The sequence below is a fragment of the Carcharodon carcharias genome, chromosome X (genome assembly GCF_017639515.1).
Source record: "Carcharodon carcharias isolate sCarCar2 chromosome X, sCarCar2.pri, whole genome shotgun sequence".
NCBI lineage: Eukaryota > Metazoa > Chordata > Chondrichthyes > Lamniformes > Lamnidae > Carcharodon > Carcharodon carcharias.
The window spans coordinates 28,381,873-28,397,252 of NC_054507.1; the positions used below are offsets into that span (position 1 = coordinate 28,381,873).

The window sequence follows — 15,380 nt, forward strand, 5'->3', positions numbered from 1 at the left end:
AGACAGAGACACACACACGTAGACAGAGACACACACACGTAGACAGAGACACACACACACGTAGACAGAGACACACACACACGTAGACAGAGACACACACACATGAAGACAGAGACACACACACAACAGAGAGACACACACACACACACGCATAGACAGAGACACACACACACACACACGCATACAGAGACACACACACACACACACACACGCATAGACAGAGACACACACACACGCATAGACAGAGACACACACACACACACGCATAGACAGAGACACACACACACACACGCGTAGACAGAGACACACACACACACACGTAGACAGAGACACACACACATACACGTAGACAGAGACACACACATACACACGTAGACAGAGACACACACATACACACGTAGACAGAGACACACACACACACACACGTAGACAGAGACACACACACACACATAGACAGAGACACACACACACACGTAGACAGAGACACACACGTAGACAGAGACACACACACACACACGTAGACAGAGACACACACACACACACACACACACACACACACACACACACACGTAGACAGACACACACACACACACACACACACACACGTAGACAGAGACACACACACACACACACACACACACACGTAGACAGAGACACACACACACACACACACACACACACACACGTAGACAGAGACACACACACACACACACACACACACACGTAGACAGAGACACACACACACACACACACACGTAGACAGAGACACACACACAAACACACACACACGTAGACAGAGACACACACACACACACACACACACACACACGTAGACAGAGACACACACACAAACACACACACACGTAGACAGAGACACACACACACACACACACACACACACACACACGTAGACAGACACACACACACACACACACACACACACACGTAGACAGAGAGACACACACACACGTAGACAGAGACACACACACACACACGTAGACAGAGACACACACACACACATAGACAGACACACACAGACACACACGTAGACACACACACGTAGACACACACACACACACACACACACACACACACACGTAGACACACACACACACACGTAGACAGACACACACACACACGCACACGTAGACAGAGACACACATTCATGAAGATAGAGACACACACACACACACATGTTGACAGACACACATACACATGTAGACAGAGAGGCACACACTAAGACAGACAAACACACACACACACGAAGACAGACTAACTCACACACACGCGAAGAAAGACTAACACACACACATGTAGACAGACAAACACACACACATAGACGGACAGACACACACGTAGACAGACATACACACACACATGTAGATAGACAGAGACACACGCATGTAGACAGAGACACACGTAGACAGTCAGAGACACACGCATGTAAACAAAGTCACGCACGCGTAGACAGACAGACAGAGAAACGCACACGTAGACAGAGACACACACGTAGACAGAGACGCGCGCACGTAGACAGACAGAGACACGCGCGCACGTAGACAGACAGACACACGCACACACACACGTGGACAGAGAGATAGACACACACACACACACACGTGGACAGACACACACGCACACGCGCATAGATGCGCGCGCATACTCGTGTAGACAGACACACGCACGCACACTCACGTAGACAGACGCACACGTGGACACGCGCACACACACACGTGGACTGACACGCACATACATACATAGGCAGACACACACGCACATACACGCACACATAGAGAAACACACACACACACACACACACACACACACACACAGACACACAGACAGAGACACACACATAGACAACACACACAGACACACACACACACATAGCTAAACACGCATACACAGATACATGCACACACACACACACACACACACACAGACACACACACAGACACACAGACACACAAACACACACACATACACAGACACACGCACATACACAGACACACACATACACAGATGCACACAAACATACACAGACGCACGCACACACACACACACACACTCACTCACTCACACACAGACAGACACACACACAGACACGCACGCATACATAGACAGACAGACACGCACGCATACATAGACAGACAGACACACACGTGTACATAGGCAGACAGACACGCACGCGTATGTAGGCAGACAGACACGCGTACGTAGGCAGACAGACACGCACGCGTACATAGGCAGACATACACACACAGGCAGTCACACACACGCATATATACAGACAGACGCACAGACACACACACACAGACTACAGACAGACACACACACACAGACACACACACCCATACACAGACTCACACACTCACACAGACACACATGTGGACACACATTAGGTTTGGGTGAGACCGTGCCCACCCCCCCCCACACACAGATTTCCGCCATCAATTCTGAACCCACTTCCTTGCCTCTGGTGGCCGGTTTGCTCTCTGCTTCTTGAGGTGCGGAGAGCGACTCCTGATTCAGGCGGCTGCGTGCTCGGAGGGAGCGAGTGGCAGAGTGCACTCCCACTCTGACTTGACGGAGCGCAGCTGCCGGTCCGGTGGGTGGGAGGTGGGGTGGGGGTGGTGGGGGGGAATGGGTAAAGGGGGGGTTCTGCTGCGATTGGGCAGAGCGATGGCGCCTGCCCAGCCCCTCCTGGCTGTTCTTGAGGAGTGCTGAGACCGGGAATCCGAGTGAACAGGCCGGAGTCCGGGCAGCGCCAGCCCAGATCTGCTTCGTGTTTCGGTCCGCAGATTGTAGTCGAATATCGAGCCGAATGTCGACAGGCTTTGTATCCCCTCGGTGACCCTGCTGCCATTTTTAAACACAGCGCACGTGGACACGTGGATGATACCGGGTGGGGGGGGGGGGGGAGAGGAGGGGCTGAATGGCCTCCTCCTATGTTGGGCTGAATGTCTGAGAGCATTCTTGGTCCTTCCTCTGCTCTACTCCGCCCACCCAACACCCCCCCCCCCCCCGACAATCAGTCTCCCTCCCGAGCCTGTTACTGTCACCCCAGCTTGCCATCTTGACGGCGTCACTCGAACACAGGATGGGGATGTCGCTCGGCTGTGAGGCCTCTCATAGTCGAATAGCCCCTTCCAGCTCCAGTTGAAGGTCGCCTAGGAAGTAACGGACATTTGGGGGTGCTGCCAGAAGCAAGCGTCAGCACACGAGGGGGCGGGAGGGGAGGTGACAGGATCCTGGATTGATGGATTGGTTGATTGATTGATTTTTCCCTGTCTCTTTGCAGGAGGAACTGAACAGCGACAGTGTAGAGCGCATCGTCGTGAATCCCAACGCTTCTTACGACAAGTTTAAGGACAAGCGAGTTAGCACCAAGGACATTGGTGAGCTTACAGGAGGTGCCAGTCTGTCCCCACCCCCTCACATTCCCCGCCACTGTGTCTGCTGTACAGTTGTTGCAGAGTGAGTTCGGCTTAATGTCCACCTGTCCCCCACAGTCGCAGTGCCAGTCCGGCCGCTGCTGCCTGCATCCTCAGTCACACTGAGCCCCATTGACCCACCACCCCATGTGCCTGTGTGTGTGTGTGTCTATATCTTTGCCTGTCTGTCTCTCTTTCTTCCTGTGTTTGTGTGTCTGTTTCTGTGTTTGTGTGTGTGTGTGTGTGTGTGTGTGTGTGTGTGTGTGTGCCTATATCTCTTTCTCTGTCTGTTTCTCTGTGTGTGTGCGTGTGTGTGTGTGTGTGTGTGTGTGTGTGTCTATATCTCTTTGTCTGTTTTTGTGTACCTGTCTGTCCCTCTTTCTTTGTCTGTTTCTGTGTGTGTGTGTGTGTGTGTGTCTATATCTCTTTGTCTGTTTTTGTGTGCCTGTCTGTCTCTCTTTCTTTCAGTCTGTTTCTGTGTGTGTGTTGTGTGTATACGTTTGTGTCTCTAGCTCTTTGTCTGTTTTTGTGTGCCTGTCTGTGTCTCTTTCTTTCTCTGTCTGTTTCTGTGTGTGTTTGTGTCTCTATCCCTTTGTTTTTGTGTGCCTGCCTGTGTCTCTTTCTTTCTCTGTCTGTTTGTGTGTGTGTGTTGTGTGTATACGTCGGTGTCTCTAGCTCTTTGTCTGTTTTTGTGTGCCTGTGTCTCTTTCTTTCTCTGTCTGTTTCTGTGTGTGTTTGTGTCTGTTATCTCTTTGTTTTTGTGTGCCTGCCTGTGTCTCTTTCTTTCTCTGTTTCTGTGTGTGTGTGTGTGTGTGTGTGTGTGTGTGTGTGTGTGTGTGTGTGTGTGTGTGTGTGTGTCTCTAGCTCTTTGTTTTTATGTGTGGGCATGTGCCTGTCTCTCTCTCTATCTCTCTGTTAGTCTATATGCGTGTCTATCTGCCTCTTGCCTGCCTCGCTCTCACCGCCACACACGTTATGCGTGCGCTGTCCCGGGTTTGTATCGGAAACATCAGTAACCTAGACACGCCTTCATTAAACGTTAATCCCTTGCACTTCTCCAGATTTCTCGGATCGAATAAGCAAGGCCAGGAGGACTGGTTACGAGTCAGGAGATTACGAGATTGTGAGTATGCCCCTGTGACTAACAGTGTTAACGTTTAACAACCCCCTCCCCGCCACCCCCCACCCCGCTCAGGAGCTCTGGCACTGTTCTCCCTGAGAAATTGTGGTATTTTCGCGTCCGGCTCGTCTCCTGTCAAGTGAAGTAGCCGGGGGATGCGTTGGGTGTTTCCAGCCTGTATCCTGTGTGCCCGTGGGGAACGAGGGCCCTGCACCCGCTCTCTCCATCCCGACTGTCTCGCACCCACCCCCCCCACCCCCCCAATCGGCCGTTCTCGATTTAACGCCACCAACGTCACGCTCCCGAGGCGAGTAGGCATCAGAGGTGGAGAAGCAGTGCCTCCCCCTGGCGCCCTCCACAAACCGACGGGTTTCCGTCCTCTGTCGGCGAGCTGGCGGTGCTAGTGAGGGTCGGACCGAGGTTCGAGTTCGAGGTCTCGGTGCTCTGGGCCGCGACACGGCCAGGCTCCACGCACGCCGGCGTTAACAAACCTGGGACTTCATTCCGTCTGTGCAGCTGCTGCTGCTGCAAACTCTTCCTTCAAAACTGCTGGGTTTCCAACCCGATAAGCTTCATTTCATGGAGGGGGCGGGGGGTGGGGGGCCTTCGCCGCAAGAAATCACAATAGCCCACTGCAGGCCACTCTGCCTGTCAGGCCTGTGCTAGCTCTTTGAAAGATCTATCCAATTAGTCCCCACTCTTCCCACCACCCACCACTGCTCTTCCCCCTTCTCCGCCCTCCCCCCAAGGCTCCCCCCATCTCCCTGCAGAATTTTCCCCCTTCGAGTATTTATCCGATTTCCCCCCCTCCCTTTGGAAAGTTCCTATTGAATCTGCTTCCACCGCCCTTTCAGGCAGCGTCTTCCAGATCACCACAAATCGCTGTGTTTATAAAAAATAATTCTCCTAATCTCCCCCCCCCCCACCCCCCACCCTCTGGTTCTGTTACCGATTCTCTTCAATCTGTGTCCCCCTCTGGTTACCGACCCTCCCACCACTGGGAAACAGTCTCTCCCTCTCTACTCTACCCAAACCCCCTCCCCCTTCGTGATTTTGAACGCCTCGATTCAATCTCCCTCCCCCTCCCTTAACCTTCTCTGCTCCAAGGAGAACAATCCCAGCTTCTCCAGTCCCTCCACGTGAACTGAAGTCCCCTCATCCTCCCCCCCAGGGGTCCCGTTCTGGTAATCTCCCTCCGCACCCTCTCCGAGACCCTCGACATCCTGCCGAGAGCGAGGGGCCTGGGATTGGGGACAGGGTACTCCAGCTCGGGGCCGAGCGAGCATTTAGTAAAAGGATTGAGGGTTCCTCTGATTTATTTGTTGTGAAAGATGATCCCTTTATTTCGAGTGCTTTTGCAGAATTTATTATTTACAGTACGTGTCCTGCTCGTTCTGTTCCCTCGTTGTGGAGTTGATCCCGCTCAGTCACCCCACATCTCTCCTTCCAGCAGGTTGCTGGAAGGTGAAGAAACGTTGACAACAGCTGATAAAAGTTGGGAGGGAGGTTGGGGAAGAAGGGAGAGGGAGGGAGAAGGAGGGAGGGAGGGAGGAATATCTGGGACCCTTGCGCCTGCAAACAGACGTCACTCCACAAGAGGTTCTGTTCCCGATTCCCTTCAATCCGTGTCCCTCTGGTTAGCGACCCTCCCACCACTGGAAACAGTCCCTCCCTCCCTATCGGTCCTTGTTGTTTTGAGCGACTCTGTTAAATCTCCCTTGTGTGTAACGTTTCCGCTGGCTGCTTTGTTTCCCCCCACCCCCCCCCTACCCCACTCAGCTGGCTGAAGGCAGTGGCGTCAAGGAGAGTCCACAGCAGAAGTACCAGCGCCTGCTGCACGAAATGAAGGAGCTCTCCGAGGAGGTGGAACACATCAAGGTGAGAGCGGCCGCTCTTGTGGTTTGCGCCAGCGAACGCGTAGGAGATGCAATCTCTCTCTCGGCCCCAGCTCCTGGAGTCTGATCCACACTGGCTACCAGCCCTGGAGGTTCAAACTGCCACCCGTCCTTGTTTTCAATGCTTGCCATGTTACCTCGCTCCCTCCCTACCTCTGCAACCCCCTCCAGCCACCTACACCCCTCCCTATCTCTGTAACCTCCTCCAGCCCCTACAACCCTCCCTATCTCCGTAACCTCCTCCAGCCCCTACAACCCTCCCTATCTCTGTAACCTCCTCCAACCCCTACACCCCTCCCTATCTCTGTAACCTCCTCCAGCCCCTACACCCCTCCCTATCCCTGTAACCTCCTCCAGACCCTACACCCCTCCCTATCTCTGTAACCTCCTCCAGCCCCCTACAACCCTCCATATCTCTGTAACCTCCTCCAGCCCCCTACACCCCTCCCTATCTCTGTAACCTCCTCCAGCCCCCTACACACCTCCCTATCTCTGTAATCTCCTCCAGCCCCCTACAACCCTCCCTATCTCTGTAACCTTCTCCACCCCCTACACCCCTCCCTATCTCTGCAACCTCCTCCAGCCACTACACCACTCCCTACCTCTGTAACCTCCTCCAGCCCCCTACACCCCTCCCTATCTCTGTAACCTCCTCCAGCCCCTACACCCCTCCCTATCTCTGTAACCTCCTCCAGCCCCTACACTGGTCCCTATCTCTGTAACCTCCTCCAGCCCCCTACAACCCTCCCTATCTCTGTAACCTTCTGCAGCCCCTACACCCCTCCCTATCTCTGTAACCTCCTCCAGCCCCTACACCCCTCCCTATCTCTGTAACCTCCTCCAGCCCCTACACCCCTCCCTATCTCTGTAACCTCCTCCAGCCCCGACACCCCTCCCTATCTCTGTAACCTCTTCCAGCCCCTACACTCGTCCCTACCTCTGTAACCTCCTCCAGCCCCTACACTGGTCCCTATCTCTGTAACCTCCTCCAGCCCCTACACCTCTCCCTATCTCTGTAACCTCCTCCAGCCCCTACAACCCTCCCTATCTCTGTAACCTCCTCCAGTCCCTTACACCTCTCCCTATCTCTGTAACCTCCTCCAGCCCCCTACAACCCTCTCTATCTCTGTAACCTCCTCCAGCCCCTACAACGCTCCCTATCTCTGTAACCTCCTCCAGCCCCTACAACCCTCCCTATCTCTGTAACCTCCTCCAGCCCCTACACCTCTCCCTATCTCTGTAACCTCCTCCAGTCCCTTACACCTCTCCCTATCTCTGTAACCTCCTCCAGCCCCCTACAACCCTCTCTATCTCTGTAACCTCCTCCAGCCCCTACAACGCTCCCTATCTCTGTAACCTCCTCCAGCCCCTACACCTCTCCCTATCTCTGTAACCTCCTCCAGTCCCTTACACCTCTCCCTATCTCTGTAACCTCCTCCAGCCCCCTACAACCCTCTCTATCTCTGTAACCTCCTCCAGCCCCTACAACGCTCCCTATCTCTGTAACCTCCTCCAGCCCCTACAACACTCGCTATCTCTGTAACCTCCTCCAGCCCCTACAACCCTCCCTATCTCGGTAACCTCCTCCAGCCCCTACACCCCTCCCTATGTCTGTAACCTCCTCCAGCCCCTACACCCCTCCCTATCTCTGTAACCTCCTCCAGCCCCTACAACCCTCGCTATCTCTGTAACCTCCTCCAGTCCCCTACACCCCTCCCTATCTCTGTAACCTCCTCCAGCCCCTACACCCCTCCCTATCTCTGTAACCTCCTCCAGTCCCCTACACCTCTCCCTATCTCTGTAACCTCATCCAGCCCCTACACCCCTCCCTATCTCTGTAAACCCCCTCCAGCCTCTACAATCCTCCCTATCTCTGTAACCTCCTCCAGCCCCTACACCCCTCCCTATCTCTGTAACCTCCTCTAGCCCCTAAAACCCTCCCTATCTCTGTAACCTCCTAAAGTCCCTAAAACCCTCCCTATCTCTGTAACCTCCTCCAGCCCCTAAAACCCTCCCTATCTCTGTAACCTCCTCCAGTCCCTACAACCCTCCCTATCTCTGACACCTCCTCCAGTCCCTTACACCTCTCCCTATCTCTGTAACCTCCTCCGGCCCCCTACAACCCTCCCTATCTCTGACACCTCCTCCAGTCCCTTACACATCTCCCTATCTCTGTAACCTCCTCCAGCCCCCTACAAATCTCCCTATCTCTGTAACCTCCTCCAGTCCCGACAACACTCGCTACCTCTGTAACCTCCTCCAGCCCCTACAACCCTCTCTATCTCTGTAACCTCCTCCAGCTCCTACACCTCTCCCTATCTCTGTAACCTCCTCCAGCTCCTACATCCCTCCCTATCTCTGTAACCTCCTCCAGCCCCTATAACCCTCCCTATCTCTGTAACCGCCTCCAGCTCCTACACCTCTCCCTATCTCTGTAAACTCCTCCAGCCCCTACACCCCTCCCTATCTCTGTAACCTGCTCCAGCCCCTACACCCCTCCCTATCTCTGTAACCTCCTCCAGCCCCTACAACCCTCCCTATCTCTGTAACCTCCTCCAGCCCCTACACCCCTCCCTATCTCTGTAATCTCCTCCAGCCCCCTACAACCCTCCCTATCTCTGTAACCTCCTCCAACCCCTACAACCCTCCCTATCTCTGTAACCTCCTCCAGCCCCTACACCCCTCCCTATCTCTGTAACCTCTTCCAGACACTACACCCCTCCCTATATCTGTAACCTCCTCCAGCCCCCTACAACCCTCCATATCTCTGTAACCTCCTCCAGCCCCTTACACCCCTCCCTATCTCTGTAACCTCCTCCAGCCCCTACACCCCTCCCTATCTCTGTAATCTCCTCCAGCCCCCTACAACCCTCCCTATCTCTGTAACCTTCTCCACCCCCTACACCCCTCCCTATCTCTGCAACCTCCTCCAGCCCCCTACACCCCTCTCTATCTCTGTAACCTCCTCCAGCCCCCTACAACCCTCCCTAACTCTGTAATCTCCTCCAGCCCCCTACAACCCTCCCTATCTCTGTAACCTCCTCCAGCCCCCTACAACCCTCCCTATCTCTATAACCTCCTCCAGCCCCCTACAACCCTCCCTATCTCTGTAATCTACTCCAGCCCCCTACAACCCTCCCTATCTCTGTAACCTTCTGCAGCCCCTACACCCCTCCCTATCTCTGTAACCTCCTCCAGCCCTTACACCCCTCCCTATCTCTGTAACCTCCTCCAACCCCTACACCCCTCCCTATCTCTGTAATCTCCTCCAGCCTCTACACCACTCCCTATCTCTGTAACCTCCTCCAGCCCCCTACACGCCTCCCTATCTCTGTAACCTCCTCCAGCCCCTACACCCCTCCCTATCTCTGTAACCTCCTCCAACCCCTACACCCCTCCCTATCTCTGTAACCTCCTCCAGCCCCTACACGCCTCCCTATCTCTGTAACCTCCTGCAGCCTCTACACCCCTCCCTATCTCTGTAACCTCTTCCAGCCCCTACACTCCTCCCTATCTCTGTAACCTCCTCCAGCCCCTACACTCGTCCCTATCTCTGTAACCTCCTCCAGCCCCTACACCTCTCCCTATCTCTGTAACCTCCTCCAGCCCCTACACCCCTCCCTATCTCTGTAACCTCCTCCAGCCCCTACAACACTCGCTATCTCTGTAACCTCCTCCAGCCCCTACAACCCTCCCCATCTCCTAACCTCCTCCAGCCCCTACACCCCTCCCTATGTCTGTAACCTCCTCCAGCCCCTACACCCCTCCCTATCTCTGTAACCTCCTCCAGCCCCTACAACCCTCGCTATCTCTGTAACCTCCTCCAGTCCCCTACACCCCTCCCTATCTCTGTAACCTCCTCCAGCCCCTACACCCCTCCCTATCTCTGTAACCTCCTCCAGTCCCCGACACCTCTCCCTATCTCTGTAACCTCATCCAGCCCCTACACCCCTCCCTATCACTGTAAACCCCCTCCAGCCTCTACAACCCTCCCTATCTCTGTAACCTCCTCCAGCCCCTAAAACACTCCCTATCTCTGTAACCTCCTCCAGTCCCTACAACCCTCCCTATCTCTGTCACCTCCTCCAGTCCCTTACACCTCTCCCTATCTCTGTAACCTCCTCCAGCCCCCTACAACTCTCCCTATCTCTGTAACCTCCTCCAGTCCCGACAACACTCGCTACCTCTGTAACCTCCTCCAGCCCCTACAACCCTCTTTATCTCTGTAACCTCCTCCAGCTCCTACACCTCTCCCTATCTCTGTAACCTCCTCCAGCTCCTACACCTCTCCCTATCTCTGTAACCTCCTCCAGCTCCTACATCCCTCCCTATCTCTGTAACCTCCTCCAGCCCCTATAACCCTCCCTATCTCTGTAACCTCCTCCAGCTCCTACACCTCTCCCTATCTCTGTAACCTCCTCCAGCTCCTACACCTCTCCCTATCTCTGTAACCTCCTCCAGTCCCTACAACCCTATTTCTGTAAACTCCTCCAGTCCCTACACCCCTCCCTATCTCTGTAACCTCCTCCAGCCCCTACACCCCTCCCTATCTCTGTAACCTCCTCCAGCCCCTAAACCCCTCCCTATCTCTGTAATCTCCTCCAGCCCCCTACAACCCTCCCTATCTCTGTAACCTCCTCCAGCCCCTACACCCCTCCCTATCTCTGTAACCTCCTCCGGACCCTTCACTCGTCCCTATCTCTGTAACCTCCTCCAGCCCCTACACCTCTCCCTATCTCTGTAACCTCCTCCAGCCCCTACACCCCTCTCTATCTCTGTAACCTCCTCCAGCCCCTACAACCCTCCCTATCTCTGTAACCTCCTCCAGCCCCTACAACACTCGCTATCTCTGTAACCTCCTCCAGCCCCTACAACCCTCCCTATCTCCGTAACCTCCTCCAGCCCCTACACCCCTCCCTATGTCTGTAACCTCCTCCAGCCCCTACACCCCTCCCTATCTCTGTAACCTCCTCCAGCCCCTACAACCCTCGCTATCTCTGTAACCTCCTCCAGTCCCCTACACCCCTCCCTATCTCTGTAACCTCCTCCAGCCCCTACACCCCTCCCTATCTCTGTAACCTCCTCCAGTCCCCGACACCTCTCCCTATCTCTGTAACCTCATCCAGCCCCTACACCCCTCCCTATCTCTGTAAACCCCCTCCATCCTCTACAACCCTCCCTATCTCTGTAACCTCCTCCAGTCCCTACAACCCTCCCTATCTCTGTCACCTCCTCCAGTCCCTTACACCTCTCCCTATCTCTGTAACCTCCTCCAGCCCCCTACAACTCTCCCTATCTCTGTAACCTCCTCCAGTCCCGACAACACTCGCTACCTCTGTAACCTCCTCCAGCCCCTACAACCCTCTTTATCTCTGTAACCTCCTCCAGCTCCTACACCTCTCCCTATCTCTGTAACCTCCTCCAGCTCCTACACCTCTCCCTATCTCTGTAACCTCCTCCAGCTCCTACACCTCTCCCTATCTCTGTAACCTCCTCCAGCTCCTACATCCCTCCCTATCTCTGTAACCTCCTCCAGCCCCTATAACCCTCCCTATCTCTGTAACCTCCTCCAGCTCCTACACCTCTCCCTATCTCTGTAACCTCCTCCAGTCCCTACACCCCTCCCTATCTCTGTAAACTCCTCCAGCCCCTACACCCCTCCCTATCTCTGTAACCTCCTCCAGCCCCTACACCCCTCCCTATCTCTGTAACCTCCTCCAGCCCCTACACCCCTCCCTATCTCTGTAATCTCCTCCAGCCCCCTACAACCCTCCCTATCTCTGTAACCTCCTCCAGCCCCTACACCCCTCCCTATCTCTGTAACCTCCTCCAGACCCTACACCCCTCCCTATCTCTGTAACCTCCTCCAGCCCCCTACAACCCTCCATATCTCTGTAACCTCCTCCAGCCCCCTACACCCCTCCCTATCTCTGTAACCTCCTCCAGCCCCCTACACCCCTCCCTATCTCTGTAATCTCCTCCAGCCCCCTATAACCCTTCCTATCTCTGTAACCTTCTCCACCCCCTACACCCCTCCCTATCTCTGCAACCTCCTCCAGCCTCTACACCACTCCCTATCTCTGTAACCTCCTCCAGCCCCCTTTAACCCTCCCTATCTCTGTAACCTCCTCCAGCCCCCTACAACCCTCCCTATCTCTGTAATCTCCTCCAGCCCCCTACAACCATCCCTATCTCTGTAATCTCCTCCAGCCCCCTACACCCCTCCCTATCTCTGTAACCTCCTCCAGCCCCTACACCCCTCCCTATCTCTGTAACCTCCTCCAGCCCCCTACACCCCTCCCTATCTCTGTAACCTCCTCCAACCCCTACACCCCTCCCTATCTCTGTAATCTCCTCCAGCCTCTACACCACTCCCTATCTCTGTAACCTCCTCCAGCCTCCTACACGCCTCCCTATCTCTGTAACCTCCTCCAGCCCCTACACCCCTCCCTGTCTCTGTAACCTCCTCCAACCCCTACACCCCTCCCTATCTGTAACCTCCTCCAGCCCCTACACCCCTCCCTATCTCTCTAACCTCTTCCAGCCCCTACACTCGTCCCTATCTCTGTAACCTCCTCCAGCCCCTACACTCGTCCCTATCTCTGTAACCTCCTCCAGCCCCTACACCTTTCCCTATCTCTGTAACCTCCTCCAGCCCCTACACCCCTCCCTATCTCTGTAACCCCCTCCTTCCCCTACAACCCTCTCTATCTCTGTAACCTCCTCCAGCCCCTACACCCATTCCTATCTCTGTAACCTCCTCCAGCCCCTACACCCCTCCCTATCTCTGTAACCCCCTCCAGCCCCTACAACCCTCCCTATCTCTGTAACCTCCTCCAGCCCCTACACCCCTCCCTATCTCTGTAACCTCCTCTAGCCCCTAAAACCCTCCCTATCTCTGTAACCTCCTCCAGCCCCTAAAACCCTCCCTATCTCTGTAACCTCCTCCAGCCCCTAAAACCCTCCCTATCTCTGTAACCTCCTCCAGTCCCTACAACCCTCCCTATCTCTGTCACCTCCTCCAGTCCCTTACACCTCTCCCTATCTCTGTAACCTCCTCCAGTCCCTACAACCATATCTCTGTAAACTCCTCCAGCCCCTACACCCCTCCCTATCTCTATAACCTCCTCCAGCCCCTACACCCCTCCCTATCTCTGTAACCTCCTCCAGCCCCTACACCCCTCCCTATCTCTGTAACCTCCTCCAGCCCCTACACCCCTCCCTATCTCTTTAACCTCCTCCAGCCCCCTACAACCCTCCCCATCTCTGTAAACTCCTCCAGTCCCCTACACCCCTCCCTATCTCTGTAACCTCCTCCAGCCCCTACAACCCTCGCTATCTCTGTAACCTCCTCCAGTCCCTACAACCCTCCCTATCTCTGTAACCTCCTCCAGCCCCTACAACCCTCCTTTTCTCTGTAGCCTCCTCCAGCCCTTACAGCCCTCCCTATCTCTGTAACCTCCTCCAGCCCTTACAGCCCTCCCTATCTCTGTAACCTCCTCCAGCCCCCTACAACCCTCCCTATCTCTGTAACCTCCTCCAGCCCCTACGACTCTCCCTATCTCTGTAACCCTCTCCAGTCCCTACACCCGTCCCTATCTCTGTAACCTCCTCCAGTCCCTACAACCCTCCCTATCTCTGTAACCTCCTCCAGTTCCTACACCCCTCCCTATCTCTGTAACCTCCTCCAGTCCCTACAACCCTCCCTATCTCTGTAACCTCTCTGTGATCTGTGCACTCCTCCAATTCTGGCATCCCCTCTTCAACCGTCTTGTAGATGGTACACACAGTGCTGCCCCTGTGCGTCGGTGGTGGTGGTGGTGGAGGGAGTGAATGTTTGTGAATGGGGTGCCCCATCGAGCGGGGGCTGCTTTGTCCTGGACGGTGTCGAGCTTCTCGAGTGTTGTGGGAGCCGCACTCATCCAGGCAAGTGGGGAGTGTCCCATCCCACTCCTGACTTGTGCCTTGTAGATGGTGTACAGGCTTTGGTGAGGGGGGGAGTCAGGAGGTGAGTGACTCTCCGCAGGATTCCCAGCCTCTGACCTGCTCTTGTAGCCACAGTGTTTATATGGCTGGTCCCAGTTCAGTTTCTGGTCAATGGTAACCCCCAGGATGTTGATAGTTGGGGGGGGTATTCAGCGATGGTGATGCCATTGAACGTCAAGGGGGGACGATGGTTGGATTCTCCCTTGTTGGAGAATTGCGGAGGGATAGTTAACTCGATGAACGAGGTGATAAATTTTACAGGGCTGGAGGGGGTTATCAGACTCCGCTCCCTGACCCGTTTTCCCCCCTTCCCTTTTGCTCCACAGAACTCGATGAAGGATTCCGCGGCAGAGGAGAAGCTGACCCCAGTTGCCTTGGCCAACCAGGTGGCCAGCCTCAAGCAGCACCTGGTGACCCTGCAGCTGGAGAAGGTGCTGGGCCCTGACGCCACCATCGACCTGACAGACCCCGAGGGGGCGCTAGCCAAGTATGTGGGGAGTGGATGAGGGTTCGGGGCGGGGGCGGGGAGGGTGTGCTTGGTGGCCGTCTGGTGGCGGATTGGGGGTTGCGCCTAGAACCAGGGTTCACAGTCTCAGGTTCAGGGCTCGGACGTTCCGGATCGAGGGGGGCGCCGATGAGTCTTTGGAATTCTCTACCCCGGTGGATGCCCCGTTGACGAGTATATCCGGGACTGTGGCGGTGATTAGATTTCTCCGCGTTTAAAAACGTCAAGTGGGGGGGGCGGGGGTGCGGTGGTACGTGGATAGTGCAGGGAGGTGGTGTCGAAGCAGGAGATCAGCCATTGAATGGGGGGGGGCGGCGGGCTCGAAGGAAGGGCCGAATGGCCTGCTCCTCCTCCCATTTCTTATGTTCTTACAGTGTCACTCCCCTCTCCGACTCTGTCTGTCCCGTGTGCCTTGAAGCATTCCGCATTGATCAATTGCA

The 15,380-nt window shown here is 55.1% G+C and overlaps 1 protein-coding gene across 2 annotated transcripts in view; it reads left to right on the top strand.

Moving 5' to 3' along the window:
- dctn2 (dynactin 2 (p50)) overlaps positions 1 to 15,380 on the top strand; it is a 118,452-nt gene that overhangs the window by 86,091 nt on the left and 16,981 nt on the right. For both annotated transcript variants that reach the window (XM_041180255.1, XM_041180256.1), the window contains 4 exons: positions 3,302 to 3,398; positions 4,496 to 4,557; positions 6,334 to 6,432; positions 14,762 to 14,922. In XM_041180255.1, the coding sequence (XP_041036189.1) occupies positions 3,302 to 3,398; positions 4,496 to 4,557; positions 6,334 to 6,432; positions 14,762 to 14,922 (419 nt within the window). The remainder of the gene's footprint in view (positions 1 to 3,301; positions 3,399 to 4,495; positions 4,558 to 6,333; positions 6,433 to 14,761; positions 14,923 to 15,380) is intronic.